Source organism: Meriones unguiculatus, chromosome 7, assembly GCF_030254825.1.
Source record: "Meriones unguiculatus strain TT.TT164.6M chromosome 7, Bangor_MerUng_6.1, whole genome shotgun sequence".
Classification (NCBI taxonomy): Eukaryota; Metazoa; Chordata; class Mammalia; order Rodentia; family Muridae; genus Meriones; species Meriones unguiculatus.
In genome coordinates this window covers 56,943,074-56,968,289 of record NC_083355.1, presented here as the reverse complement: position 1 = coordinate 56,968,289, position 25,216 = coordinate 56,943,074, and the positions used below count along the sequence as shown (strand labels likewise).

The following is a 25,216-nucleotide window of genomic DNA, read 5'->3' as shown; positions in this document are numbered from 1 at the left end:
CTGGAGAGAGCTCAGTGGTTAATAGTGTATGTTGCTTTTGTGGGAGACCTGGGCGGAGTGCCTAGCGCACAAGTTTGGCGGTTTACACCGGCCTGTAGCTTCAGCTCTGTGGGCCCCAGCACACATGTGCACTGCACCCTCACCTCCCATCTAATGAAAATATTTTTAAAAACTCCAAAATATTTATAGTGTTTTTTAAAGATATATATATATATACATATATATATAATATTATATATGTGTGTATATACATAAAATGCTCCCCCTATATATGAATGTTCTATCTGCATGTACACCTGCGAGCCAGAAGAGGGCATCAGATTTGATTACTGATGGTTGTGAACCACAATGTGGTTGCTGGGAATTGAACTCAGGGTTTCTGGAAGAACAGCCAGTGCTTTTAACTGCTGAGCCATCTCTCCAGCCCCTGTAAAAGGTTTTTTACAAACAAATATTTCTGGCCTATTACAGATAATTTGCGTTAGTAATATGAGCTTTTAATCTAGTGTACTACTAACCAGTTTTCACGGAGATTGGTGTTACATATTATTTTCTTTGGCTCTGTGTTGTTTTTACATTGTTTTCTTTTCTTCCAGTGTATCGAAGGTGAAAACACTTGGCGAGATTTAATGAAGACAGCTTTAGAAAACCTAATAGTACTTCTGAAGGATGACAACACAATTTCCCCATATGAAATGTGTAGTAGTGGTTTAGTCCAAGCACTTCTTACTGTTTTAAACAATGTAAGTTTATTTACTACTAAAAATCAAAAACATAGTAAAGTTTCAGAAGGAGTTTGTCATATGCTTTTGGTAGATTGATTTTAAGTATTGTTATTCAAGAAATACTTTAAAACTAAGTAAATGTTAAATGCTAATATTTCTAATTCCTTTGCCTTTACGTTAAGCTGATTGAATGAAATATTTGCGCCTGTTTGATTTTAAGTGCTTCAGTTTTATTTTAGCTAAGTTTTCTTTGCAAAAACACTTTAGTCGAAGAGCTAACATCATTTAGTGTTCTAGTTTCCTCAGAGGTTCTGTAAAATATAGTCTTAAATACCTAAATTATATTCATGAAGTTATGCTATGTGACGGTGTTAGAAAGTGTAATGTGACCAGTTATTAACAATCATATATTTCTCTTACACTTGATGTACTGTGAATCCTGCTTTATAAAAACGTCTTTCCCATTTCAGTGAAGACCTCGTATTTCAGCTCTGCTTGCCCTTTAAATTCCTTTTTTAACTTGAAACCTTAAAGTGTTATTTTTTATTTTATGTATGGGTGTTTGCCTGCATGTATGAGCACCACATGCATGCGTTGCCCACGCAGGCCAGAACAGGGCATTGGAGTGCCGGGAATTGAACTTGGGTCCTTTGGAAGAGCGGCAGTGCTCCAACTGCTGAGCTCTCTCTCCAGCCCCTTAACCAACATTTCTTTTATTTTGTTTGTTTGTTTTTGTGTTTTTTCGAGACACTCTTTTTGTAGCCTTGGCTGTGGAACTCTGTAGACCAGGCTGGCCTTGAACTTGGAGATCACCCTGGTCTGCCTCCGTGTACTGGGATTAATGCTGTGCCCCGCTGCCGTCAGGCTCTCACTTTAATTTCTAGATCTTGTATTTGGTGATAAAGTTCAAATTTTCTTAGTCTTTGCCTTCAGTGGGCCTCATTCATGCATTTTACCATTTCTATTTCTATTTACTGAAATTATAGTAATTGATAATATATCACTTATTAATATGTATGATGCATTTTTTTTTTGATGTCATGTTTTTTTTTCCTCCCTTAAACTCATTGAAATAGTACAGTGGAAATGGAAATTATTGATTCTCAGAAGTCTGAAATCACTGGGCCTACTTTAGGAAACACTGATATAATTGACATCAGTGAAGAGAAACACTTGCCTGTCAGTCAATGCCTACTGAGCTCAATAAAGTTTTCTTTATTGAAAGCCTGACCGAGTAATAAATTTATTGAAATTGTACTGATGATTTTAAAATATTCATGTCTTTACAAGCTTCTGATAAATTGCAATAAAATATATGTGTGCTTTTATTTTCTCTACTCTTTTTTCTTCAGAGCATAGATTTGGATATGAAGCAAGATTGTAGTCAGCTGGTAGAAAGAATAAACGTCTTCAAAACAGCCTTTCGCGAAAGTGAAGATGATGACAGGTAAACTCTGGAGACTGAGCACGTATGCCAGCATGTTTAGCATATGCAAGGCTTTGGGCTTGGTACCTAACACCAAAACAAAAATAAGCCGCAAATTTCTTTTACTTCAAAAACTTGTGTTTGTATACTTGTTACACTCCCTTTAAATAAGCCTGTGTTTATACACATGGAACGAATTATGTTTTCAGTGAAGGTAGCTTGAAAAATATAAATGAAAAATTTGAAATATTATTTTGCTGTAGTAGAAGAAAGTAAAACATATTTGCCGGGAGCTGGGCTTATCACTTAAAGTATATGCCTGCTTAAGATGCATAATTTTTGAGGGCAGCCTGGACTACATAGTAACCATCTGTTTCGTAATTATAAAAACCTGGATGTGATGTCGGACACATCTGAAGTCCTGTTAATCATGAGATGGCAGCAGGAAGATTGTGAGTTCAAGACCAACCTGAGTTAAATAAAGAATTCCCGCCATCCATTCTTTTTTATAGAAAAGAGAGAAAGAAAATTTGAGCATTGGCTAAATGTTTGCTATTAAGTGGTAATTGTTAATTCTTTAGCTGTGACAGGGGTACTTTAATCCTGTCCATAAGGAAGTACAGTTAAAATACCTCCTGAAGAAATGGCATTAAAAAAAAAAATACAATGAAATGAGGTCTGGGTATATAAATAAAAGTAGGTCATCCATTAGTAGTAACGATTTAAGCTGGGTTTTAGGTTGATGGTGGTACATTGCATCACTTTTCCTGTTTTGAATGTGGTCGAATCTCTTCTACAATAAGTGACGTTTCACTGAGTGTACATTATATCTATGTGGGTAACAATTAACTAAAATATTTGTATAAGAAGCCAGACTTAGTGGCAACATGTGTAATCCTTGCATTCAGGAGACAGAAGCAGGAGGGTTGGGCAGTCATGGTTTACCAAGGCTACGGAGCAAGTTCCAGAAAACCCTTGTCACCGTACTTGCTCAAATTAAAAAAAGAAGAGAAGAAAATATCACTGTACTAAATATAACAAATATTATATCTATATCTAAATATCAAAATATACATATGCTTTGTATATAATTACAAATTTTATTAGAAAATTGAAATATTTTAGTTTCTTTAAGTTTTACTTTTTTATTTTTAATTGTGTCTGTCTGTCTGTCTGTTTAAGCGTAGGAACCCTAAAAGGCCAGAAAAGGGCATCAGATCTGCTACAGCTAGTATTACTTTTGGTTGTGACCTGCCTGGTGTGGGTGCTAGGAACCAAACTCAGATCCTCTGTAAGTGTAGCAAGTACTCTTAGCTAATGAGTCAGTTCTCTAGCCCAAATATTTCTTTCTTTATTTTAGTTTTAAAATTATTTATTTGTATTTTCTATATATTGCTGTTTGCCTGTATGTATGTCTGTGTGAGGGTGTCAGATGTTGGAGTTACAGACAGTTGTGAGTTGCCATGTTGGTGTTAGGACTTGAACCCGGGTCCCCTGAAGGAACAGTTACTGCTTTTAACTGCTGAGCCGGTTCTCCAGCCCCCAAATATTTCATTCTTAAATGAAGGAAAGTTGAGTTGTGAGTGTCTCCGACCACTCAGAAGTTGCTAAGTTCAGCCCCTGGAACACACGTGGCTGAAGGAGAGAGCCAGCTCCTGCAGGGTGTTGATGGCCCCTTTGTGGGTCACACAGACAAAGGAACATAAGAGCAGGAGTTGTTAGTACACCCTGTCTCTGCACCCCTGAGGAAAGCAGTTATTTGAAGTTGATGATGGAGACTTCTGATGAGTATTTGCATGCGGTTACATACAAACTCTTCCTTTTGTCTTTGCAGTAGACCAGCAGTTGCATTAATTCGAAAGTTAATAGCTGTACTAGAATCAATTGAACGACTGCCTCTCCATTTGTATGATACACCAGGATCCACATATAACCTCCAGGTAACTGGGGCACAGCTGTTACACCAAGTGCATGTAGGAACAGTGGTACTCTGCTTTTATTTAGAAAACAATACTTTCTTTCATAATGTATTAAGAAAGATTTCAGCTTCATCTTTAAGATTCTAGTTAAATGCCATTTGGTTTTTTAAAGAAAGGTTTATTTATGTGTATGAATGTTTTACCTTCATTTAAGTGTACCACATGGGTGCAGCACCAGAGGAGGCCAGAAGACAGTGTTGAAATCCCTGAACTGGAGTTATAGATGGTTGTGAGCTGCTATGTGGTGCTGGGAACTGGACCTGGGTCCTCTGGAAAAGCAGCAAATGCTCTTAACTATTGAACCTTCTCTCTAGTCCATTTATTTGATTGTTTTTTTAATTGACCTTTTGCCAGGCTGGTGGCACATGCCTGTAATCCCAGCACACAGAGCCAGAGGGAGGATGATTGCTACAATTTCAAGGCCAGGCTGGTCTACAAAGAGCGTCCAGGATAGCTAAGGCTACACAGAGGAACCTTGTCTCAAAAAAACAAAACAAAACCAAAAATATTCTAAAATTATAGTTTGAATCTGGTTTTAGGTCAGTTGGACTGCTATAAAAAAAAAAAAAAGAAAAAGAAAAGGGGAGATACTTGACACTCAGCAGTGTTAAATACAAGTTAATATTTGTATATAACAACACCAGCGGATTTGCTGTCTGACAATGTGTGCGCATCCTAAAGAGAATGAATAGCTCCACAAAAACACTAGGTTGTGGTTTTGTTTGTGTTTTTTGTTTGTTTTGTTTCTTACTCTGGCTGTCCTGGAACTGAGAGGTCCACTTGCCTTTGCCTCTCCAGTACTGTGGATGACAGGCATGAGTCACCGTGTTCACCCTCCTTTCCAATTTCTAGTCTAATTTCTGAGGGCTGCACCCAGTTGACTAATCACCTTCCAGTGTTGTTTTTACACAGATATTCAGACTGTAGTTTGTATCAGGTCTCATCATTGCATATCTGTGTCGAGATAAAGAAAAAAAGAAAAGGTATTTTAAATGTGAAGGTTTTTGTTTTTTCATTTGAGACTGGGTCTCATGTTGTCTATGATGTCTTCAAACTTAACATGTAGTTGAGAATGACCTTGGCCTCCCCCAACCCCATGTGTTCAAATTTTTTCTTTGTTTTTGTTTTCTCTGTATAGCCTTGCTTACACAGATATCATAGCTAATATGCATGTATATATTATAGCTGTATATTTATAGGTTCATTTTATATAGTTATAAAACCTACTGAGAGTAGTCAGGTTTACCTGCGTGCACGTGGCTAGAAAGCTGTCCACTGTAACATGGGCAGACTACCAGCAGCCCTATCTCTGAGGAAAAACTGACATTTCCCACTAGCTATTGACAGTCCAAAGCTTCCCAGCTAGGAGTGGAGCCTGTGAGCCCGACCCTCTCCATGCTGGAGTATTGACTAGTTTGACCTTGTACAGGTGTTCTAAAGGCAACCACAGTAGTTGACAGTTTATGAGTACAAATGCCTGTCACGTCCAGAAGGGTCTTTTACTACTTCTTCCTGACCCCTGGCTGTTCCAGACTTCTGCCCTCTGTTCCTCAGTGTTTACTGAGCCTTGGCTGGAAATGACAATAGATGTCTCATTTGGGACTTTGATCATTTGTGTTTCTTTGTATTAGCCTCTGTCCACTGCAAAAATAAGTTTCTTTGATATTGGGTGAGAGCTGGGTGGAGCCCGGAGTGCTGGCCTTTGAACTCTTGATCCTCTTGTCTTTATCTTCAAATGCTTGGATTATAGATTTGTCACCATCTCGGTTTTCTCCGCTTTCTGTGTCATTGGTTAGAGACCTTAAAAGCCTTTGCTATTCTTATTAATCACATGGTTTTATGGCCTGGTTCTTCTTCTCCTTAAAAAAAGAGAATTATAGTTAGAGATATAATTTATCTCAGTCATTCATTCCATTCTTTTTGTTAATAGCTTAAGATCTGGATATGGCAAAACAAACAAACCAACATGTTTTAAATGCTGATATATAGCCATGATCTATATCACATACTCTTCATTACTTTAGTATTTTCTAGAAGGTCCTACTTTAATAATAAATTGTACTTTTTAAAAACTTAATCTATATGAAATAGTTACAGTATATTGAATAGTTTCTTTTAAATTTAATGTCTGATAATCAGCTAATGATTTACTTTGCCAAGGCAGTGCCTACTCAAAGCCAGTGAAGTTTATGTAAAAAATTCTTTTTTTATTTTCTTCTTTTTGTAAAAATTCACCTGTTAAGTAGCGAGATCCTATTTCAAATCACAAAACAACACATGCAAAAAAAGAAATTAAAACAACCAACCAAAAAAAAATAAAACTTACCGAAGTTCCTAAAGCCACTCAACTACAGCACCACAGAGCTTGTCCATTCAGGGAGGAGGGCTACTTTGTGTTTCGGTTACATCATTTATCGTTGTTTTTACACTTTATCCTTGCTGAGTGAACTGGAGGACAGTCTCAGACCAGAAATTCACTTTCTCAAATTACAGGATGTCTTTAACAGTTTTCATTTTATGTGTATAATATTATGTCTGCATCTATGTGTACCATGTGCATGCTTGAGGCCTGCAGAAGCCAGAGGAGGGTGTTGGATCCCCTGAAACTGGAACTAAAGATATGGTTGTAAGCTGCCTTGTGAGTTCTGGAAAACAGATCCTAGTTTTCTGGAAGAGCAGTAAGTGCTCTTAATGGCTGGGCCATCTCTCCAGCCTCCCAGTGTCTATTATTTTGTACTTATTCAGTATTTTTGTTTGTTGGTTTGTTTGATTTTGAGACGGGGTTTCACACACCCCTGACTGGCCATGAGCTCCTTGTGTTGGGGACCTTACATTCTTGATCTTCATTCAACCTCCTAAGTATGGGGATGACAGTTTTAAGCTACTGTGCTAGGTCTCTGTGGTGTTGGGATTGAACCCAGGACAGGTACTCTGCTGGCTGGACTACATCCCCAGCCCTGTGCACTTTTTCATTTCAGCAATTTGTATAAAACCCAAAGGAACAAGGTCAGAAATGTGTCAAATGCATAAGGAAATATTTAGCAGCGCTTCTGTAGGAAATAAGATTATGTAGAAATAAAGCTTGCTGAAATTGGTTACATAGTAAAATGTACAGGTGAAAAATTATCTTACGTTTTAAAGTTTATTAGAGACCAGCATCTTAGTTTCATTTCAGTTACTGTGATAAAATATCCTGATCAAAAGCAACTTGGTGAGAAAGGGGTTAATTGACTGCAATTCCAGATTACAGTCACGATTGTGACTGAGGTCACTGAAGCAGGAGCTTGAGACAACCCGCCATGTCACATCGCAGAGAGAAACAAATGCACACATACTGCCTGATTGCTCTTTCAGATAGCTTTCTTTACTCTTGAATGGTGCTGCCCACAACTGGGCTGCATTTCCTTACATCACTTAAGAAATCCCTTACAAGCATGACTGCAGGCCAGACTGACCTAGACTTCTAAATGATACTGCAGTTGGTTGCCAGTTACTGCTGGACTGTCCTGACCTGCCAGCAGCCAAAATAATGACACGGAGACTTTTTATTAAAATGAATGCTTAGCTTTGGTTTGTTCCCAACTAGCTCAGACAACTTAAAATAACCTGTTTGTGCTAATCTGTGTTCTGCCATTTGGCTCTTTCCCTATCCTCAGTACAGGCACCTATTTTTTTCCTTCTGCATCTGGTTGGTTCTTTCCCAGAGTTTTCTCTCTCTACACGGAAGTGCCTCCTGTCCTCTCCTGCTTTGCCATAGACCATTCATCTCTTTCTTAAACCAGTCAGAAGACGATGGAGAACATACTTACAAAACAGTGACACTTGACAAAAACCACAATACCAAAATCCAGGCTATAGTCAGATCTCTGCAGATAGAGAAATTAGCATTTTAATAATACAAAGACAACCTTTACACAGTGCACAAGAGATTCTCCCAACACAGCAGAGGCTCTCCTCTCAGATAATTTCATGTTCTGGCAAGCTAACATTTCAATTTAACTTTTTGGGCTTGAGAGATGGTGCAGCAGATAAAGGCATTTGCCACCAAGTCTGAGGACCTGAGTTTGATCCCTAGGACCCACATATAAAAGGAGAGAATTGGTTTCTAGGTTGTTTTCTCACTGCCGCATGGCCCACCTCCAGCTAAATAAAGAAAATGTAGTAAGTACATTTTAAAAGAAAACAAAAATCTGACTTTTACAGCCAGTGACTGCTTGGTGCCATGCTTGATTATCTGAGTTTGATTCCTAGAGCCCACGTGGTGAAGAGAGATGCTTGTTCCGACTACCATTTGTGCAAGTGTGCAGTTATACACACAAATAAGTAGATAGGTAGATAGATGTCCAAGTTTATGAAGATTTGTTAGCCTAAGGTCATATGTGCTGTGGCTTCCAAGGAATGAGTTGAATAACTACTTAAAGAAACTTATCTGTAATTTACAATTTATTAGCTATATATTTCTGTGAAAGTATTTCACTTGTTTGTTTATTTTTGGGGTAGATTCTGTTACATAGCTTTAGCTATCTTGAAACTCAGTATGTAGATCAGGCTGGCCTCAAACACTTCTGCTTCTGCTTCTCAAGTGCTGGGATTAATGGCACGTGCCACCATGCCTGGCTTTGTCTGGGAAAATACTTTATAATTTTACTTAAAGTATTATATTGGAAGTTTGGAAAGTCTAGCAAGTTAACTTATTTTCTTACAATCACTGCCAGTAAGGAAACCTATTTACAAGCTAGGAAAAAATATTTATTGATCTATTTCCTTGTGCTAATTTTTACTTTTTATATTTTTGAGGCCAAGTTTTACAGGTCACCCAGGCTGCCCTCAAACTCATGGCAATCCTCCTGCCTTAGTCTCCCAACTCACCTATTGCAGATATGCCACCACACCTGGTTTTAGCCTCCCATTATGGCTATACTTTATAAGAATCTCAGTTGTTTCTATATCATTCTTACAATTCCAAGAAAAGAGGTATTTTTTGAAGAATATTGGTCATTTTTGTGTAGATACTTACAAGAAGATTACGCTTTCGGTTGGAACGCGCACCTGGTGAAACTGCATTGATAGACCGGACTGGCAGAATGCTGAAGATGGAGCCCTTAGCTACAGTTGAATCTCTGGAACAGTATCTGTTGAAAATGGTGAGCTCTGTCTGGCAGGAGCTTCTTGAAGGAAAAGGTTGCTTTCACCCTGTGTAGTAAAGTCAGGGAAATAAACATCCAGAGTTAGTGGTAATAGAGTTGTGCCTAGTAATTCTAGTTTTAGAAACAGTCTTACCAATACCTTCAACATAGAGGTGTTTATTAAATTCATCTAATATTGACATAGCAGTCAAACATTTTAGTACATTCAGTAAAGGTCTATCTATCTACATGGAGGTATAGGCAATCTCCTTTTAATCAAGAAAAGGTTCATTAGTATGAATTTTTTTGAGGCAGTCTATTGTAGCCCTGGTTGTCTTTGATCTTGGTAAGCATGCTGGTGAGCTGATCCTCCTGCTTCACCTCCCTACCTCCTGGGGTTACAGACGTGGACCACCATTTCCATCTTAAAAGTTTGTATTGAAAAACTAATACAATTACAGACATGAGTCACTGCACCTAACTTTGTATTTTTAATAGGAAGTAATTATGACAATTACTTTTTAATTTGAATATTATATACCGTCAAAGGTATTTGAAGACCAGTGATAATAAAAAATGTTTTTGTATGCTATAATGTCATTTTATAATCAAGGCCCTTTTCTATTAAAAAAATATGTGAAAAATACTGTGCTCATTACTGTGCTTGCGCGGTGGTGTTTCCTAGCACGTGGGTGCCGTTTTCCAGCAGTGCAGGAAACAAGAAGCAATCTGTGTTACTGCTAGTGGAGCTTTTTGCTTATGGGATGTCTGATTTTTTGTATAGTGTTTATGTGTTCAACTCTTGGCTAGGCGATTATTTTTTAAATATTCATTATAACACAATGGACTTTGAAAAGGTTGAAAGGGTGGCTTAATGTTCTTTAAAATAGAGTTATCAAGGTGAAAGTCTTCTGTATTTACTTTGATTTAGGTAGCAAAGCAGTGGTATGATTTTGACCGATCCTCATTTGTTTTTGTTCGAAAATTAAGAGAAGGCCAAAATTTTATATTTCGGCACCAGCATGATTTTGATGAAAATGGAATCATTTACTGGATTGGGACAAATGCAAAGTAAGTTATTTCATTTAAGCTAAAGTGGCAGTTTGTAGCTGGGAAAAAAACATTTTAGGTAGTAAAGTTATTAGATACTCACTCAACATCTTTCTACTAAAGGAGCTTTATCTTACTTGTTAAATTTAAGATTAGATTATACTCCAGGTTGGCCTTCAAGCTTGCTGTGTAGTCTGGGGTGACCTTAAATTCTGACCCTCCTGTTCTACTTCCAGCTGCTTGATTATGGAGTGCACCACCATTCTCAGTTGGAAATTTGGAATTTAGAGCTAATATAAACAAATGTAAATTGCCTTATTGATGTCTCCTTTTTTTTTTTTTTAATTTAAAATTTTATTTTTGTGCAGAACTGCATATGAATGGGTAAACCCTGCAGCTTATGGACTTGTAGTGGTGACGTCATCAGAAGGAAGAAATCTGCCCTATGGCCGCTTGGAAGACATACTGAGTCGAGATAATTCAGCTTTAAATTGTCACAGCAATGATGATAAGAATGCCTGGTTTGCCATAGATCTGGGTGTCTGGGTAATACCGTCAGCATACACACTTCGTCATGCTCGTGGCTATGGAAGGTCTGCACTGAGAAACTGGGTTTTCCAGGTATCCAAAGATGGACAGAACTGGACTTCTTTGTATACCCATGTTGATGACTGCAGTCTCAATGAACCAGGGTTAGTTGAGGAGTCTTCACAAATTGGGGAACTCAGTATAAAGAGCCTTGTTTATTTTCATGATTGTGGACTGTAGTGCTCTATTTTTTGAAATACTGAAACAAGATATTCTTTCTTTATATGTAGTTTAGACATTGAAAGTTTGAAATAAGGCTGGAGAGATAGATGGCTAAGAAGTTAGGAACACTGGCTGTTCTTCCAAAACCCGGATTTCAACTCCCAGCAACCACATGGTGGCTCATAACTATCTATAATGAGATCTTATAGTGTATAAATAAATAAATATTGAAATATTGGCTCTTATGGAAACTATCAAAAAGATGACAGTGCGGGCCAGTCAGGTGGCTGTTGGGTCCAGGCATTTGTTGCTGATGGCTTGAGTTTGAGCCTCGAAGTCTGCGTGGTGGAGAGAGCGCCCGCTCCTACAGGTTGTTCTCTAACAGATGTGGGTACTAGCACATGTGCTCCCGCACAGATGCGTGAGTACGCGCGCGCACACTGAAGTGGGGCTGGACAAGTGGCTCACAAGTTAAGAGCACTGGTCTTGTGAGAACCTGGGTTTGGTTCCCAGCATCCACATGGCAGCTTGTAGGTGTTTAGCTTTAGTCTGGGGGATCTGACGCCCTCCTCTGGCCTCTGAGGGTGCTTCATGCTCATAGTGCATAGACACGCAGGCTTAAAAAAAGAAAAATTATTTTTTATAAAGTTCAGTTACATTTTGATTAAAAGGATGAGTATATTTGTGTATATTTTTTATAAAGTTATAAAAATTATTTTTTATAAAGTTCAGTTACATTTTGATTAAAAGGATGAGTATATTTCTAGTATAGAACTTACTAGAGTTCTATAGCACACAAATGGAAGTAAAGTTATAAAGGTGCTCCCTGTAGTCATGTAATCATCATGTTATGTGTGTGTGTGTGTATATATATATATTCAACATATTAGTAGTTATTGCTTATGGTGTTTTTCTTATTTTTTATTTTTTTGTAAGAAATGTTCTTATCTTATGGTTTCTTAATTTTTTTTCTTCTGTGAGTATGAGTTTGGATTAGTATGTGTGGTACAGAGCACAGGACTTTGTGCTGGGCTGAGCTGGGTTACACCCTCAGGCCAGATTATGTATTTTTTCACAATTAGACTCAGAAAAAACGATTTCTTCTCAATTCATTTCTGCATTTGATATAGTATGAAAGGAATGGTATTATCATTAGGATTAGTTGGCAAAGTTTTTGAGTTTTAAAGTTAAAATTTTTAATATATTTAAAATGGCAAGGATTTACAAAAAATTTCACTTTAAAAGTAATATTCATTTAAAATATCCTTTTGCATTAATCAAATCATTTGGCATTGTAAATTAGGTATTTTTAAATTTTCATATTTAATGTTTTTAACCATTTTTGTAATCAATTTTGTTTTGTTTTGTTTTTTGAGGCCGGGTCTCACTGTGGATGGCCTGGAATTCACTGTGTAGACCAGGCTGGCCTTGAACTTACAGCCATTCACTTGCATCTTTGTTTCCTGGGTACTGGGATTAAAGACATGCAATATCATGCCTGCCCTTTCAATCAAATTTTAAGTGATGTTTAAGGATATGTATAGGTTTGGTTTGATTTTTCAGGATTTCTCTATGTAGCCTTGACTATCCTAGTCTCGCTTTATAGATCAGGCTGGCCTCGATCTCACAGAGATCCTCTTTAGTGCTGGGATTACAGGCATGTGTCACCATGCCTGGCTCATTTTCTTTCTTTCTTTCTTTTTTTTTTTTTTTTCCTAAAGTTTGTTACTGTGTAAGAAAACCTTCTCACTTCCATTATCTTTTTTCATGTTATTTTTATTTTCTTTTTAAAATTATGTATTGTAAAATACTTTTTGTCTAATGCATTTACAGGTCAACTGCAACTTGGCCACTTGACCCAGCAAAGGATGAAAAGCAAGGATGGCGACATGTGAGGATTAAACAGATGGGGAAGAATGCGAGTGGACAGACACACTATCTCTCACTGTCTGGATTTGAACTTTACGGCACTGTAAATGGAGTATGTGAAGACCAGCTAGGTAGTGAAAAGACATGAGACATTTCTAGCTTTCTACAAGTGTTTCTTAAGAGTGACTTGGTTTCTGTTTCCTCACCTCTCCTCTCCTAGGGAAAGCAGCTAAAGAAGCAGAAGCTAATCTTAGAAGGCAGAGGCGCCTTGTGCGCTCGCAAGTCCTGAAGTACATGGTTCCGGGAGCACGCGTGATCAGAGGTCTCGACTGGAAGTGGAGAGATCAGGACGGCAGCCCGCAGGGGGAAGGCACCGTCACAGGAGAGCTGCACAATGGTGAGTAGGTGCTTCTCACTCCTGGTGTTGATGCCACATGCCTTTCTTTCGTCTCTGGATAAATTGTAAATTGTGTAAATACACCAGAGCTTTGTAGAGGAACTGATAACGACTTCACATTGAAATGAAAAGGCTGGGCATAGTGCATCTGTCTTTTCTCTTAGCACTTGGAGGTAGAGGAGGTAGATCTCTGAATATGAGACCAGCTGAATAGTTCCAGGCCAACCAGAGCTTCATGGTTGAGACCTTTCCTAAAAATTAACAACTCACTTACGTTGAATGAATGAATGATTTAAAATAAATTTCAATATTTTTGACTGGAATCTATTTGCTAATATTATACAGTGATTATTAAACTAATATAAATAATATCATCAAGATACTTGTTTTTCTTTGTTCCTTATTGGTCTCACGTTATCATTAAATCCCAATTTTAATTTTGTCTTTTTCTTGGTAGTTTTAGGATTTAGGCAGTGCCTTTAAAAACATGTAGAAGAAAAAGGATTAGTGTTCAAACTTACTTTTCAGTCGAGCAAGGAATAAGGAATAGTTCCCTGATTGCTTACTAGATCATTACAGCAGTGCAGTCTATCAGCCTCTGGGGGAGGTTAACCTGCCCTCTTTAGGTAGGACTCATTGGATAGCGCAGGTAAGTTCATTTTAACCTTTGTGCTGTACATTTTAGCAAAAGTCCTTACCCACAGAATGAACTACTGTTATCTCCCACAGCAGCTGTCCTGGCTTTTTTTCTCATAATTTTAAAGGCTTACTTAGTAGCAGATGATTTGCTTAAATCATGGTAGGTTTGTTCTTATCAGTTGTACAGAGCATTAAAAAATGTAAAATGTTTATATGCCTAATGTGTTTCCTAAAATTTAAAGAGCTATACTGAAAATAACGGGATTAGGACTTTAGTTTGGTTGGTGGCGTGCTGTGCATGAAGCCCTGGGTCTGCTCCCCAGCACTGTGGAAATCCTGGCCTGGCACTGTTTCTGGGCTAGAGACCTATTGCTAAAAATAAAAACTGCAGGCAGGTAGACCTTAGGAGAACAGTTAACATTTAATTTTATAATGCATTTACTTCTATGTGGTTAAAAGCATTTAATTTAAATAGCTTAGTAAATCACTTTTTAAATGTTATTATTTTAAACTTTCCTTGAAAATTGCCACATTACTTAAACACGTTTCTGTAGCATTTGCAAAAGTCCCAGTTGCAAACAACTGAAAACATAAACAGATTTATGTTTAAACAGTGAGATAAAATGTATATGACAGGCAAGGGTTGAGGTAACCAGAGCATCATTCAAATAAGATAGGAAAATATTATCATTTTTGGGTGTCTTATACTTGCTAATGAGCTCATATTCTCTCTTATAAATTGAAGCATGGTTCTTACAAAGAGGATGGTAGCTCGTGACGTGCGATACAGTTTGTTTTTTTTCTGGGTGGAGTCAACTGAAACTACCACATAAGAAAATTAGAATTTTAATTTTAGAACTTAGAACTCAAGAAAGACTCATGTTTTTGATCCTCCAAATGTTGCAATTCAGCTTTGGTTTCAAACGTCAGAGTTTTTAGGTTTCAAATACATTTCTCATAATAGGTAATCTTTGCTAACTCTTTTTTTAAAATCAATGATTAGAGCGTAGGAATTTTTATATCATATTTAGGTATAATGTATGTTTACATTTTAAACGTTTTTTCAAACAGTATAAACGATGTACACTTTTTAGTGTAACTGCACATTGTGTTTATTGGTCATATCCATTGCTCTTCTCAAGCGTGTGTGTTGGTAGAACTACCCATTTATTCACTTATTCTACAGAATTGTAAAGATACTTTGTTAAATATCATCTAGTCAGTGGTCAAGGGAAAATAGGATTTATCTGCCTTCTGGGGAAAACAAATTTATATTTAAAAGTATAATTAGGTCATTTGTTTACATGTGGCTATCAGTTAATGCAATACTAATACTGGGATATATTTTTGAACTTTTCCTTTTCTTATGCTTTTTTTCTGTAACAGAAGAGATAGTTAAATGTTGGTTCTTCAAAAGTTGCTTCAGCATACAAATACAAATTGAAATAATAGCTAAGCTTATCTAGATTTGAGGCGGTTGGTTTCCTTTCAGATAACTCATGAGCATATAATCTTCAGTGCTCAGTGATCCTCACCCTCATCATAATCATGAGTTTAGCGTATGTGGTTGGGTGGCGTCTGTGTCAGTGCTCAGGTATGCTAGGATTTACTTACTCTGGGTAGTTAGCTTCTTGCTGAAGTAAGACTGAAATTTCCATTAGCTTCCTTCCTAATCACTTATTTTATTATCCTTTTTAAAAAAGGATTATTATCCTTTAAAAAAAAAAACTATGTAAGTTAATATAGGTCAGTCAGCTATCTTTTGGTTTGTTACTAGCTTTACTATGTAAATTCTAAAAGACCTCAATCTGCCTTTAAGATGTTTTTATGCTTTTTCAAATCTAGTAAACTTAACCATAAGAAAATCAAGCAGCCACTAAACTTTAAGAACACAGCTGAAAGGCTAGAACCTAATATTTTTATAAAAGTGACATAGGAATGTTATTTTTTTTAGGGTTTATTCCAACCTTAAAAATTAATGGTTAGTGCTTCTTTCTTGAAAGAACATTTGATGACCACGTAGTCGTATCTAACAGTTCAAAAATGTTCACTTGTTGAAATTTCAGGGTTTTCTTTTTTCTTGTACATTAAAAAAATTGTTCCTGTAGTTGGGAAATATAGCTCAGGGGTACATGCCGGTATGTGTCAAGCCTTAGATTCCATCCTCAGCACCATTTTTTAAAAGTTTTTTTTTTTTTTAAGCAGAATAGACGTAATATTACTTTTACAATGTTTTTGAATATCACCAGTTGGCAGTGGTGGTACATACTTTTAATCCTAGGACTTGGGAGGCAGAGACAGGTGGATCTCTGAGTTCAAGGCCAGCCTGGTCTATAGAGCTAGTTCCAGGACAGCCAGAGCTACACACAGAGAAACCTAGTCTTGAAAAAAAAAAAAAATTTGACCAGTCTTGTGCTGTTGAGAAATGAATGTAAAGGAAGAGCTTTGGAGGCCTCCCAGAACCTTGTATACAGCGAATACTTTTCCTTAATACTGTTTTGTGAGGATGTTCAGATAAACTAATAACAATATCAAATAATATTTTTACTAATTTGAGGTCAAAACTTACCTTTTAGTTGGCAGACCTTAATTGGTTAGAAATTCAGAGAAGTACAGCACTGATGAAAAGCTGATCCCATATTGTGGAGCTACTGTCTGACACGCTCCTCTCTGCTTTCTGCTGGGTCTCACAAACTCCTGTCCCTTTCCAGGCTGGATTGATGTCACCTGGGATGCTGGTGGCTCAAACTCTTACCGTATGGGCGCAGAAGGAAAATTTGACCTCAAGCTTGCACCAGGGTACGACCCTGATACAGTGGCATCACCCAAACCTGTTTCATCCACTGTTTCAGGCACAACGCAGTCATGGAGCAGCTTGGTGAAAAACAACTGTCCAGACAAGACGTCTGCTGCTGCAGGCTCCTCAAGTAGAAAAGGAAGCAGCAGTTCTGTGTGTAGCGTGGCCAGTAGCAGCGACATCAGCTTGGGTTCGACCAAAACGGAGCGGAGATCAGAAATTGTAATGGAACACAGTATAGTTTCAGGAGCTGATGTCCATGAACCAATTGTTGTTCTTTCATCTGCTGAAAACGTCCCTCAAACAGAAGTAGGGTCATCTTCCAGTGCAAGCACCAGCACCCTAACAGCGGAAACGGGAAGTGAAAATGCTGAAAGGAAGTTAGGCCCTGATAGTTGTGTTCGAGCTCCTGGGGAGTCTAGTGCAATTTCCATGGGAATTGTTAGTGTTAGCTCTCCTGATGTTAGTTCAGTATCTGAATTAACTAATAAGGAGGCAGCTTCACAACGACCCCTTAGCTCTTCAGCAAGCAATAGACTGTCAGTGAGCTCTTTGTTGGCTGCTGGGGCCCCTATGAGCTCTAGTGCAAGTGTACCTAACCTGTCCTCAAGAGAAACATCTAGCTTGGAGAGCTTCGTAAGGAGAGTGGCAAACATAGCACGGACTAATGCCACCAACAACATGAACCTCAGCCGGAGCAGCAGCGACAACAACACTAACACTTTGGGGAGAAATGTGATGAGCACAGCAAGTAAGTGAGCTTTTCGTTCCGGGTCCCAGTGCTTCCACGCTGCAGGATCCCAGTAGGGCCTCTTGCTCAGTTGTCTGGCTCCAGCCTTTCTGATTTAACCGTGTCAGACAGACTACATCCGTCGCAGCACCTTGGAGCTGGGGGTTATGAAGTCCAGTTCTAAGGAACCACACTAGCTTGTATTTATAATAAATGGCTAAACAAAACTAGATGACAAAGTGGACAGCTACTAGATGCTGAATAGTAAAGCTGTGTATACCCTGACACGGCTTTCACTTCACTCCTATTTTCAGCTTAGCTTCTGGAAGCTATTTAGTTCTAATTTTAAGTTATTAATGGGTCAGAGTAATTCCCATAAAAATTACAGTAAAAATATTTCTATTGTTTCTTTCCCTTCTTGTAAAAGCTAGGCTTAAAACAGTTAGGTTTTTAAAAGCATAATTTTTATTTGGTTTTCAGTTGGTTTCCCAAAGTTGTTGCTTTTCAGTGTTTTCATTATTAATGTGTTCCATGGACTTTATAAATATGTCTCTTGATTTTTCTAAGGCTCTTGCAGTCCTGCGTATTCAACTGACTTGCTTGATTTTTATTTTCAGCTTCTCCTCTTATGGGTGCTCAGAGTTTCCCTAATCTGACCACCCCCGGTACTACATCGACAGTGACAATGTCAACGTCTAGCGTTACGAGCAGCAGCAATGTAGCCACGGCGACAACAGTTTTGTCAGTGGGTCAGTCATTGAGTAATACTCTAACCACCAGCCTCACCTCAACCTCTAGTGAGAGTGACACAGGTCAGGAAGCAGAATATTCCCTATATGGTAAGTTACAGTGTGGAGTTTATCATATACACATATATGCATTCGTATATACAGATATATTACAGTTGCATTGCACTTCATCTGTCGAGTTTTTGCTGGGGAATGGAGTTGGAGGTAAGGTGTTGCTTTGTAGCCTTGGCTGGTCTAGACCTTGTTATGTAGACCCAGCTAGCTGGCTTTGAACTCAGGAATCCACTTGTCTCTATCTCATGAATGCTAGGATTGAAGGCGTGTGCCACCCTGCCCATCCTCAGATATTCTTAACCTTTTGTAAAAATATATCTTCATAGAAAATGGAAAAAGTCTATGGTGTGGAGGAGTATTAAAAATTATCTGATTAGAGGGGCTAGAGAAATAGCCCAGGGGTTAAGAGCATTTGTTGGTCTTGCCGAGGACCCAGGTTCTATTCCCAACACCTATAGTGGCTCACAACCATCCATAGGTCCAATGCCAAAGGATCCAACATCTCTTCTGACTTCCGAGCCTACTGTGTGCATGTGGTACACAGACATACATGTAGGCAAAAAGATTGTACACGTAATGATTTTTTAAAAAAAATTGAAATATTTTTATCATAAAGTAGATAACTGATAGCATTCTTGTGGTATCTTCTTTTGCCGCTTGTCAATAATGAAGTCTTAAGAACCATTGTAACAAAGTATTTGATACGTCTCAGTAAAAGTAGAAGTGTGACGGAACAGTAGTTTTTGTAGTGATACTTATATACAGTTATAGAATCTTTTGGAAGTAATTGCATAACTGAATTTTGTTGGTTTGAGACGTGTTCAAATTCATTAAAGTTTGCTTAGAAAGATTTGAAGTTTTATCTTCATGGCTTCTGTACTGTAGGCAGAGACGAAAACTTTGATTCTCTTAGTGTTTTTAAGGGGACTGGAGAGATGCTCAGCAGCTGATAGCACTTGTTGCTATTGCGGAGGCCTTTGCAGTCCCCATACACAGCTCACCACCATCTGGAGCTCCAGGGAAATGGATGCCCTCTGCTGGTACTAGGCCTGCATGTGGCATCTAAGAAGCAAAACACTAATAGACATTTAAAAAAATCTTGAAAGAAAAATAGCCTTTTTAGCATATTAGGAAAAAATTTTAATAGAAAATGTAGAGTCAGAGAAACCCTGCCTTGAAAAACAAAACAAATAAATAAACAAAAGGAAAATGCAGAGTCCCTACCGTCCAAACCTATTCAGGTACATGTCTAATATATATGTTTTTTGTGTTTTGTTTTGTTTTTTTAAAGGGAATTATATCTTTTCGGCTAGTTTTTTACTCAGTACATTTGAAAATATATCCCATTGCTGGAAGTGTCTCTCCATTATTTGGATTACTGCCAAATATCCCACTGTGGGAGCATTATGATAACTTGTATACTTTGTAGGGTTGCTGTGGCTGTTTCCTTCCCATAAACGCATGAATGCAAAACTTAGGACTGTGTTGCTGTGAATTTCTTTCAGTTAAATTCTTTAAAATTAATTACCTCCAAGCTGGGCAGTGGTGGCACTCACCTTTAACTCTAGCATTGGGGAGCCAGAGGCAGGTAGATCTCAGAGTTTGTGGCCACCTTAGTCTACAGAGTGAATTCCAAGGCTGCCAGGGCTGCACAGAAACCTTTTCACAAAGAAACAAAAACAAAACAAAAAAGTAGTTACTTCTCAAAACAGTTGTCTTCCTGTCAAGATGAACTGAAATACTATTTGCTTGATTGTGCTACTTATTTTTCCCCTTTGGCATTACTAGAAATTGAGCCCAGCCCTCACAGGCTTGGTGAGAGCTCCATCCTTGAACTGTAGCTTCAGCCCTTTGTTTTATTAAAAAAAATACAATTTTTGATGATTTCAAAGATAAGAGCTTATATAAAAATATGTTTTAAGTACTTTTTAATGTGTATTTCTTTTAGTGGGTTTTCTTTTTTTGTTTCCTATAATATGGCCTCTTCTAAGCCAAAGATTTAATGCTTTATGATTTTATGAAAGTCATATTTCTCAATTTCTCTGTTTTGTCTCTTAAATGTGCAAAATTTGGTGATTATTACATCAAAGTCTTCATGGAGGCTGTCTGTCCCTTCCTAGTCGTTTGTTAATACACAGCTTTTAGCCTTGATGTATGTGCACACGTCATGTGCGTGCACATGAGGAGCATGGATACTCATGGAGTCCAGAGCAGGGGAGCGGACCCTGGAGTCACAGTTACAGGTGTATGATTTGCCCAGCACAGTTGCAGGGGACTGAACTCATGTTCTTTGCAAGAGAAAGAGCCCTTAATTGTTGAATCATTTCTCCAGATCTTCATACTTGAGTTTTTGATCATGTTAACCTTAAAAAGGCTGTGGTATGCCAGTGGGAAAGGGAGTAAAATGTTAGGGCTGTTGGCTGTCTTAAAGTGTTAGATGATGAAATTATTCTTCTCTACACCTAACACAAAAGCTAGTGTGAAGGACGAGAATAACATCAGTCTTTATAATGCCTTTATTAGGTGTAAAGTTAATGCAGTGTAAACTTTCTATTTTGGGAGACATAGTTTGGTTCTGTGGCATATTCAGAATTTGAAATTCGGAGCTTTTCTTGTTTCTTTCTGTACTTAGGTAGAATTTCACTGTGTAGTTCAAGCTGGCTTTGCATATTTGACCTTCCTGCCTGCAGAATCCCAAGAGCTAAGGTTATAGGTGTATACCACCAACGCCTCTCAGAGTTTTAATTGTTCTTGTATACTAATAACCAGAGGAATCTGAGGAAAATGACCTACGTGAATTATAACATATCAGAACATTTCATTATATGAAATTAAAAGTGTGTTCCTTAACATCTGAACCAAAGGTATAATGGGTTTATTTGTATACATTCGTATTATATTCATGAGAGCTACTCTAAATTGCAGGATAGCCCCTCACATATGGGAAGAGTATTAAACTTAAGATACTCTTGATTGGGGGCTAGAGACATGGCTCAGAGGTTAAGAGCACTGGCTGTTTTTCCAAAGGTCCTAAGTTCAATTCCCAGCAAGCAACCACATGGTGGCTTATAACCATCTATAATGAGATCTGGTGCCCTCTTCTGGCATGTAGGCATACATGCAGACAGAATATTGTATATTTAATAAATAAATCTTTAAAAAAAAGAGAGATTAGACATTTGATTATATTATCATTAAACTTAAGATACTATTAAATTATAAAACACACCATGTTTTTAAATGTCACTGAATGCTAAAATTATTGCCAGTCATGCTGGAATTTGTCAGTGATTATTGGACACAGTGATTTCATAATAATATTTATATTAAAAAGTGTTTACTTTAGAGATTGATTAGGTAGAATAGCATGATTCTTTTCCTAAGTTTTGATTAAAAGATTTGGTTCAAAGGTCTGTAGATGCAAGTTGCTAACTAATTATAATCTGATGTTCTTTAGGCATATGTATTATGTATTTTCACCGTTGTTTAGTTCTAGTATTAAGAGTATTCGATGGGGTTGGGGATTTAGCTCAGTGGTAGCACACTTGCCTAGCGCTTGCTAGGCCCTGGGTTCAGTCCTCAGCTCTGGAAAAACAAAAACAAAAACAAACTAAGAGTATTCGAGGGGCATAGGAGAAGAAGAGGGAGGAAGTGTAGGATTGGGGAGGGGTGACAGCTGGGATACAAAGCTTATAAACTAATTAATATAAAAAAGTTAGTATTCTCCTTTTACAGTTACTAAAAACTTCTTGTTTAGTCTCACTATTTTGCTGTTTGTTTTTAGTTCTCATCAAGAACAGCTTGTTAGTGTCTTTATGTTGGACAATATAAATTTGACACATACTTTCAAAAATTATTCTTTATTATCCTTTTTGTATATATATATATATAATGTACATGTCAGAGGACAACTTCCAGGAGACAATTTTCCCTTCTCCTGTGGGTTCTGGGAATTGAACTCAGGTTGTCAGGCCTGTATGGCAAGCACTTTTGACCTACTTCTTGCTGGTCAACCTTGCTCTGGTTGTTTTTAAAGAGAATCTTACTGTATAGTTCAAGCTGGCTTTGAACTCAAAATTCTGCTTCAACATACTGAGTGCTTGTATTACAGGTGTGTGCCATCACTCTGGCATGACCTAGTCTTCATTGGGGAAGATATCCTAAGAAAGAGGAAGATACAGGGATTCAAGATTACTGAACTTGCTTACGCATTAAATTATATGGACAATGTGAAAGAAACTGTACTTATTCCATACAAATACATGCTATTCTTGTGTTTGTGTGTTTGTTTGTTTGTTTTTGTTTTGAGACATGGTTTCTCTGTGTAGCCCTGGCTGTCCAGGCTGACTCCTAAGTGCTGGGACTAAAAGCATATGCCACCACGCCTGGCCCATATTATTCTTAAGTAGTCATTGTCATGAAATAACTTGCCATGTCTAAGCTTAATTCTTTTTTGATTGGTTTAAAATCTGTTTGTCTTCGTAAGGTCTTTTATAGAAGCTCATACTTGTAAGTTTGTTTATTAAATCCTCTGTCTTCTGTAGGCTTCTAAGACACTTGGACATTCTAGCTTTGTTTTCAATTATATATATGTGACGTAACAGTTTGTGGCTTATAGTATACCTCAGTATACATGGGGGTGAACTAGATGGCTCTGGTGGGTTCTTTTTACCGTACTATACTTCTCGTGATATTCAGTGAATGAAGGTGGGATTCCTTTGTTTTGTTGTAAACATCATCCTTTTTGTGTGTGGTTGCCCTTTCATAGATTGTTGACTGAAGTATACTTTGTGATCATCCATTTGTTTTTCTGCCATCCTTGGGATTAGTCTCAGTTGTTAACTATCTTATATGCATTGTTAAAATATATAGGTGGCATCGGTAACGACATCTATGCTTGAGCCTTTCGAATCTTACCTTTGGTTTGTACAGCCCAGATGCAAGGGCACCTTCCTGTTGTTTATTGACTGTACTGACAATAAGGTTGTCGGCTTTTCCTTCCTAGATTTTCTCGATAGCTGTCGTGCCAGTACTCTCTTAGCTGAGCTAGATGATGACGAGGATCTGCCTGAGCCTGATGAGGAAGATGATGAGAATGAAGATGACAATCAGGAGGATCAAGAATACGAGGAGGTTATGGTAGAGAGACTCTCCCACTCCCTTCACTAATACAGGAGGTTGAAAGCCAGCCATGGTGGTACTCCCTTGTAATCCCAGCACTTGGGAAGAGAGGCAGGAAGATTAGAAATTCAAGGTCATTCTCAGCACTTGGGGAGTTGCAGCTAGTCTGTGCTGAGTAAAAATTTGTCTCAAAAATAAAGTAGATGGGATAAAATATTATCAAGTGCCAAAAAATTTTACTTAGTGGAGTGAAGAACTTTAAAAAATGCTTTTTAGTTTGTATCATTTAGGTGTCATATGCATGGGGTCCTCAAGACTCCACAGTGGGTAAAGATGCTTGCCACTAAGCCTGATAGCTTGAGTTCAGTAATCCCTGGGGCTCACATAGTGACAGGAAAGACTGGATTGTCCCAAGTTGTCCTCTGATCTCCATTTGTACACCAGGGTACAAATGTACTCACACATACACACAAAATAAATAATATATGACAAATAGGTGACGAATGCCTGTGGTCCTGGCACTTAGGAGCCTGAATCAGGAAGATTACAAGTTTGAGGGCAGCCTGGATTCATAGTAAGTTCCAGGCCAGACTGGGCTGTAAAGTAAGTAAAGTTTGTACCAAAGGGCTAGAGGTGTAAGTCAGTGGCGAAGTGCTTAGCAGACAGGGCTCTGGGTTCAAGCTCTAGTATAGTGAAAAAACAACGAACAAAAAAACACCTAAGTGTGTTTCTTAAAAGAAGGCTAATATAATTAGCCCCAAACACCTTATTTTTGCTGAAGATGGCTAATGAAGAGAAAGATTTTTTTTTTAATGTTTTTTTCCTTCTAGACAGGGTTTCTCTATGTAGCCCTAGCTATCCTGGAACTCACTCTATAGACCAGACTGGCCTTGAGCTCTGAGATTCACCTGCCTCTGCCTTCCAAATGCTGAGATTAAAGGCATGCGCCACCACCAGCCAACTAAAAAAATGAATTTTAAGTAACAATTTTCTTGGACTGGACTGAATGGAGAGTATGGATCAAATAATTAAACATATGTCTCTTGGCTGTGTTTTAATTTCAGATTCTGAGACGTCCATCCCTGCAGCGTCGTGCTGGCTCCCGCTCTGACGTTACACACCATGCTGTCACTTCACAGCTCCCACAGGTCCCTTCTGGAGCAGGCAGCCGGCCTATTGGAGAGCAGGTACTTCCTGTTCACAGTCCCTACCACACAGTTTTTCCATTCCTAGGAAAGCATCAGCCAAAAGGAGGAGGAGGGAGCTATCAAACAGTTACAGAAACCAACGTCCCCTGGTGCTTAACTTGCATATTTCACAGAGAATCCATGATTGCTCTGCTGTAATGCAAGCGTGGGTTTCTTACTTGAAACTGCTTCATCTTGGCTTGTGGTTAAAGTATAAACATATATTAAAACAGCTGTGCTGAGTGTAATGGCACATGCTTTTAATCCCAGGACTTAGGAGGCAAAGGCAGGTGGATCTCTGTGAATTTGAGTCCATCCTGTTCTACACAGTGAGTCCAGGACAGCCAGGGCTCTGTTACACAGAGAAACCCTGTCTTGAAAAATAAAATAAAACAGATGAGGTTTGTAGTAGTCATAGTAATACTTGTAGAAGTAGTGGTAGTCTTTTATTATTATTATTATTATTATTACTACTACTACTAAGAACTCTCTATTCCCTACATAGAGTGTGCATGTGGGCATGTGTGTCATAGAAGATAACTTGAAGTAAGTTTTCTCTTTGCAGGGGGTGGGTTCCAATATGAATTGTGGTCATCAGATTTGGTGGCAGGCTCCCT

The 25,216-nt window shown here is 38.1% G+C and overlaps 1 protein-coding gene across 7 annotated transcripts in view; it reads left to right on the top strand.

Moving 5' to 3' along the window:
• Hectd1 (HECT domain E3 ubiquitin protein ligase 1) overlaps positions 1-25,216 on the top strand; it is an 89,863-nt gene that overhangs the window by 45,284 nt on the left and 19,363 nt on the right. For 2 of the 7 annotated variants that reach the window (XM_060387472.1, XM_021654179.2), the window contains exons 17-28: positions 597-743; positions 2,078-2,172; positions 3,986-4,091; positions 9,140-9,274; positions 10,188-10,327; positions 10,675-10,998; positions 12,890-13,056; positions 13,146-13,322; positions 16,814-17,509; positions 18,106-18,327; positions 23,297-23,430; positions 24,477-24,599. In XM_060387472.1, coding sequence (XP_060243455.1) covers positions 597-743; positions 2,078-2,172; positions 3,986-4,091; positions 9,140-9,274; positions 10,188-10,327; positions 10,675-10,998; positions 12,890-13,056; positions 13,146-13,322; positions 16,814-17,509; positions 18,106-18,327; positions 23,297-23,430; positions 24,477-24,599 — 2,466 coding nt within the window. Of the gene's footprint in view, positions 1-596; positions 744-2,077; positions 2,173-3,985; positions 4,092-9,139; positions 9,275-10,187; positions 10,328-10,674; positions 10,999-12,889; positions 13,057-13,145; positions 13,323-16,672; positions 17,510-18,105; positions 18,328-23,296; positions 23,431-24,476; positions 24,600-25,216 lie in introns of all 7 variants that reach the window. The other 5 variants (XM_060387470.1, XM_021654178.2, XM_021654180.2 and 2 more) reach the window with 3 other exon arrangements.